The sequence below is a fragment of the Hippocampus comes genome, unplaced genomic scaffold (genome assembly GCF_001891065.2).
Source record: "Hippocampus comes isolate QL1 unplaced genomic scaffold, H_comes_QL1_v1.1 scaffold110, whole genome shotgun sequence".
Classification (NCBI taxonomy): Eukaryota; Metazoa; Chordata; class Actinopteri; order Syngnathiformes; family Syngnathidae; genus Hippocampus; species Hippocampus comes.
The window spans coordinates 667,622-673,769 of record NW_017805498.1 but is presented as its reverse complement, the minus strand read 5'-3'; the positions used below and the strand labels follow the sequence as shown (position 1 = coordinate 673,769).

The 6,148-nt window shown below is 39.2% G+C and overlaps 1 protein-coding gene across 2 annotated transcripts; it reads right to left on the bottom strand.

Moving 5' to 3' along the window:
* Nucleotides 1–805: 805 nt before the first annotated feature.
* Nucleotides 806–5,558, bottom strand: LOC109519956 (gamma-crystallin M2-like). Of its 2 annotated transcripts, XM_019876841.1 has the most exons (3): nucleotides 5,509–5,558; nucleotides 2,894–3,136; nucleotides 806–1,103 (listed from the first exon to the last, which is right to left on the bottom strand). In XM_019876841.1, exons 1-3 carry the CDS (start codon nucleotides 5,524–5,526, stop codon nucleotides 831–833), a joined length of 534 nt encoding a protein of 177 aa, XP_019732400.1. In that variant the 5' UTR covers nucleotides 5,527–5,558; the 3' UTR covers nucleotides 806–830. The 2 variants fall into 2 exon arrangements, with proteins under 2 accessions (XP_019732400.1, XP_019732399.1); XM_019876840.1 differs by lacking the exon at nucleotides 5,509–5,558 and having other exon boundaries at nucleotides 2,894–3,331.
* Between the last annotated feature and the right edge of the window lie 590 nt (nucleotides 5,559–6,148).

Genomic DNA, 6,148 nt, shown 5'->3' with positions numbered 1-6,148 from the left:
AGAAACGTGAAATTATATCCATTGAACACATTTTAATCATTTGCAAAGGGTATACAAGAACTTCTTTTCAGTGGAATGGTTCAACTTTATTCTTGTAAAATACCCTTTTCCCTTTCTTTTTTTTTGTTATTATGATGACTTTGCTCTTCTAAATTTCCCCCTCAATTGGGTAACAACCTCAGTCTTACCCTAACTCTTTCATCTTCCTAACACAAATCGTATTACTTATGTCAAATTGTGACTTTTTTCCTGTGTTCTTTTAAAACACGCCCTTTTCCCCCTTAATTTTACAACTTTAAATCTCTTTTTTTTCATTCCGCGTTTTACTTACTTCCAACTTTTTTCGCCTATTGCAACTTAATTGGTGTACCACAATGACTTCCTCCTGATATATTATCATTTGCAACTACATTTGGCCCTCCCACTGTGAGTACGTTTACATGCAGTCAATATTCGGATTAAGTCAGGGCTTGAAAGTGTGATCTTTATGCTCGCAAATGCTCCCATTTTTTTGTGTGCTAGTAAATATTTCATCCGGTCGCACAGCATGATTGCATGTTTTAATGCTCCTACGGGTACATACAGCGAACTCATCCCTGGCAAGCGTTCCAGTTTCTCGAGTGGCCCCTTTGCAAAATTAATTGCCCACCTCTGAACTATATTCTTGTAAAGATGACCTTAATTTTGTAAGAATTCCACTTTATCTTGAAATGATCCCGGTTGACTTTATTCACATAGTATTAAAATTACACGTATCTATCTTTTTAAAAAGTCACATTTCCTGATTTGTTGCATCTTATTTTTATTTTGTTTTCAAAATAAAGTTGCATCTAAATGTCGCAGACACGCCGGAGGGATCCAACTGTGGGCTCCATGGCGGCCCACTCACCGAAGCGGCGGTACTGGCCTCTCTCCAGCAAATACTGTTGTCCGTTATAATCGGGAAGCTCATAGAAGATCCAGGCGCCGTCTTGCACTTGGGCAGAGTGTACGCCCCCCGGAGACCAAACATCTGATAGTTGATTGATATCTTGGATGCACTCCAACATCTGACCACTGAAGTCAGGTTTCTCAAAAATGCGGATTCGGAATGTGCCAGAAAACTGGAAAACAAACAAGGAACTTGATGTCTTTTCTATAGTGAACATGTGTTTGAAACTGCATTTTTCATATTGGGCCCTATTTTTTGTTCCGGGCTCACGTCGAGTGCAAAGCTCAGTCTAACTGTGAGCATTGGTGGAGTTTTCTTTCTTTTGGTGTTTTGCTAGACTGCACCAGTAAAAATGGCTATAACTGGGCATTTATGCCTTTGTGTACCATTGCGGGATGGAACATAGTGTTTTCCCGGCCAATCCTGGCGGCATTCCTCATTTGCATAAAAATCAGGGCAGTAAGGAGTACATGGTCAAGTACACCATGCTTGAGCATTGCAAAAACAGAAATAAGACTCACTGGAGTTTCTGCATGAGATTGGGATGCAAACGGCAATATCTCCCATTTGGTAGTCAGCCGTGTGTGTGACATGTAATTGGAGACCCCCATTTCCCCAAAAGTGGCGAGGCTGCTATTAAAATATTTTAAGATGATAGTGATCTTAGTTTGTGAAGTTAATTGATTTCTACAATTAATGGTGCATCGAAGCTGCTTCGTGCGCCGGCACACCCGCAACACTGCCCCAGACACGCAAGACTAGACTTGCGCTGGCATGAAAATGAAGTTAGGGGCGGGCGCCAATCGACCAAAATAGGGCCCATATGATGAAACACACAAACACAACACGACCTATAAGCTGGATTTAAAACGTTTCAGGACTGTTGTCAATATATATGTCAAATCCATTATTTTCTTTTGAAATAATGCCTTTGAATCTAACACACTTTCCTAAGCATCTGTGCCACGCCTTGATGCACTCCAAGAAGGCTTCTTCTGGGATTCTCCGCAGCTCGGTCACCATCTCAATGTCATTCACTTCTTCAAAATTTGCCCTTTGGTGAGCCCTTGAACTTGGGAAAAATGAGGGAAAACAAACACACACACACACACACACACACACACACACACACACACACACACACACACACACACACACACACACACACGCAGCCAGGTCGGGCGACTAGGATTGCTCCGGCAAGACGATGTTCTTTTATAAAGTGTTGGGTGAGCAGGGCATTGTGAGCCTTGTGACGCCTTGTCACAATGAGTGGTTTTATGTTGAATTTTACATACAGCACTTTGTTAAACTCTGTGTGTGTACGTGTGTGTGTGTGTGTGTGTGTGTGTGTGTGTGTGTGTGTGTGTGTGTGTGTGTTTATGCATTTATACATAAAAATGAGTTGAATTAAAACACCCGCGAGTTGTCCTGCCACATTGGTTACCTCTTCTCGAGCACTGAATGAAGTAAGTACTGCAGGGTAGGATGTATTTATAGACCTGCTGGGGAATTCTCTGGACCACAATGAAGTCTTGAAAATTTGAGTTTTGGGTTTGACATATGTATTGTGACAGTAGTCCTGGAACTTTTCTGACACATCTGGTGCAGGATTTATTGTTTTTCTTGTTTAAGGTTCTCTTCAAATTTCTTTTTCATTGCGCTTTTTATGATTGTCGAAACATTGCTGTCACTGTTTATGACTTTATTCAGGTAAAATGCAAATGTACATTACAATTTTTTGAGACAAAAATATTTTTTTGCAAGTTATGATCATTAATTTTACAGTCACTTTATGACTGTAAAATTAATGATCATAACTTTTTCCCTCAAAATAACACCGTATGTATGCTAAAAAAATTGAGACTTTTCTCACCAATATTCTGAGCGTGTGTGTCAAACAAACAGCAGGAATAAAGTTGCTTTTGAGAATTTTTTTCAGAGCGTCTCAACGAAACATACATAGGGGATAATGTGGCAGGAGCGGACGCTGGGGGTGTTGCCCTTCCAGTGGTGGTAGTCTGGGTATTCGCCCCTGGTGAGGACGTACTGGCGGCCCAGGTAGTTTGGCCTCTCGAACAGAACCCAGGCCCCATTCTTGACACGCACTGAGCTGCAGCGACTCAAGTGACTACTCAGCTCTGGACAGTCACTGCTGCACTCGTAATAGTCACCCTGGAAGTTCTGCTCTTGGTAAAAGATGATCTGGCCACCAAAAATGAGGATGTTGTTGTTGCTGTATACCAGGGGCATCAAACTCAGACAAAAGTCGTGGGCCACTTTGTAATTATGTTTAGTAGGGTAGTTAGTTTTCCTCATTGGGCCGTTATGACGGCAAAACCAAATAAATGTTGAATTGATGGCTTACTCATTTTGAAATCAGGTGGCAAGGATAATAGGATGGTGAATTATTGTTCAAGTCACTGTAAAAAGGGTAATGAAAATAATGTTTTCAAAATCTCAACATTTTATTATTTACTACACATAAATATTTTACATTTTGGTGGAGATTTAGGCAAGGTTCAAGAAAGTTGGCAGACATAATTTGGATTTGGAGGCACACAAAATTATGTGGCAGGCCTTGAGTTTGACACCTGTGCTGTATACAGTGTACCCATGTATGATGAAATAATTGTTACAGTTTAACCCCTCCCACACACTCTTGACATTTATATTCATGAAAAGATTATTACATTTACTGTAACACACTTTTTAACACATACTAAATGTATATTTGTGCAGTGTGTAGGGGGAAAAAACACCGGCCAGTAAAACACAAATAAAAACACAATGAGAAAAGAATGTGACAAACAAACTAATTTTGTGAAGTGGGGGGAAATAAGGGTAAATTTGCAATTCACCAAAAGTCACGTTTTGTCATATTTATTAAAATTGTCTGTATGACCTTTCAGTAGTACATGATAATGATGAGCTATGGAAAATGTCTCTAGCCCCCAATCTTGTATCTTTAGTTTGATTTGCAACAAACCACCACACCTGAGGTAAAACAACCAACTAGACAGAAGGCATGCAATTACCGACACACTAACACAGCCTTATGTTGACCTGTTAGGTTGGGTTTCAATAGCTCTACTGAAAATCCTGTGGAATATCCACTGTTGTAAAACAATAATATACAAAAAAATATCCCTTATGCCAACAACTTGGCAACTAAAAAAGAAAATCATAAAAGAAGGAATTGGACAGAAGACAAAACAAGGGGGAAACAACATCTTAGTTTCCTTGAGAGATGGAGGGAGCTCAGGCACATGAGAGAATTCAGAAGCCAATGCAAAATTTGCAATATTTCTGCTTGACAGGTAAATTCATCATTCTTTAACATTTTAAAATTGATTGTACATTCCAAAAAAAAAAAGGCTTAAATATGATAACATTTAGTGTTATAGTAACACTCCATTACGATTATGGAGGCTAACGCTATCAACCTTGCAACTGTGGCTTATGTCGCCTTCTTTACAGTGCTAATGCTAGCTTAGCATTGGTTAAAGCTGGTTATGCATTTCCCGCAGTACACGTTCATAATTGAATGAATTTATAAATGGCCATGTTTGAGAATGACGCCCATCCACCACAAATCATTATATGTTCAGAAACTTTTCTTTTCTTGGATTTGTTCATGTTTTACCGACCAGGGGTCGAATAGTTTAACGGGAAGTCAAGTAAAAAAACATTTTGCGACAATAATTTGTTGCATGAGCCCACTTTTATAAATAACAGTATTCTGATTAATATTGCCTTTGTGGAATAAGATTTAAGCAGCAAAATCCACCCATTTTCATCCATTTCAGGGAGCGGCCATTTTGCCTCTGATTGTTGACTGAAAATTACACCACAGAGCCGAAGGGCTCAAGTAAGGACTAGAGACGTTACACAAATCTGGTCAAGTGTATCGACGCCAGTCAATGTTTTGGATTTTATGCAAATTTGGTGATCAAATGACTGTTATTTCAGAATCTTTGCGATCTGTCAGTGGCATATTGTTGTCCATCGTTGCACCCGTAAACATCACGTTATGTTTAATATTTGTCAGCTATTTTTTTTTAAAAGAATTTGTGGGGTTGAAATCATTACTTTTTCCAATCATTTTCGCTGTGGCGCTGATTGATTGTAGAGTAAATATGCAACTTGTTCAAATAGATTTTTCGCTCCATCTTCTGCAATTCTCCAATACTTATGCAATTAAGTTCAGTGAAACTTCAGTCGGAAAAATATGGAGAAATTTCTTTCATTTTAAAAAAATGCTTTACATTCTATTTTATTCTAAACTTATAACCACATATGTTTTATGCAGTACAATACTACAAAGTGCTATTTTTCTTTTTACAAAAAAAAGCCGCCCCCCACAAAAAAATGTTGGGATGTTTCTTGGCAGTGGGGGCTTGTATATATTAATGCCATTTACATTGATTTCATTGGGAAACGTTGATTTGAGAGCGACAAATTAAACTCAAAAGTCAAGGTAGCACTGTATATGGATTGATGGAATGAAAGTCATTCAAAGTAAATAAAAACAATTAGGCATGATATGGTGGCTAATTCTGACAAAATCTTCCTACCTTTCCCACTTGCTCCATGTTTGGGCTTCACACAATTTTTACCAACAGTTTGTATGTCAGAACGTTCTCCACAAGCCCGTTCTGGATTTATACATCCACTGGGCAGTGCGCAGCATTGTCATGACAATGGCTGCAGCATTTACTGCTGATCTCCACACTAGATAAGCCAACAGTGGGGTCATCAAAAACGAGCCAATGTCAAAGCCTAAAGAAAAGTATAAAAAGAGAATAATGCTCCCAGAAACATTCCTGAGCTCTGCCTAAAGTTCCATTGTACTTCTGCTTCCAAAAATGTTCACAGTTGAAACTGCACCCTCTAGTGCAGGGGTGTCCAACTCATTTTTGTTGCGGGCCTTTGGATGGCCGCTATGAATATTGGGAAACCATATAAATGTTTAATCACCTCCACATATTACATACACAGTGCACAACAAATTGATGGATAACTAGTTTTAAAATCAGAAGTCAAGAATAATGACTGTTATTGCGGATTACATATGACAATTTGAAATTTTGGTTCAGACTTTAGCAAGCATCATGGAACTTGACATGCTTGATTTGCTTTTGCGGGCCACATAAAATGATGTGGCGGGCCAGATCTGGCCCCCGGGCCTTGATTTTGACACCTGTGCTCTAGTGC

Coding starts and splice junctions, on each gene's coding strand:
- LOC109519956 (XM_019876840.1), bottom strand. CDS start 3,250: ATGAGGAAAACTAACTACCCTACTAAACATAATTACAAAGTGGCCCAC. Junction 1,104..2,893: donor CCTGCCACATTATCCCCTAT/GTATGTTTCGTT, acceptor TTTGTTTTCCAG/TTTTCTGGCACATTCCGAAT.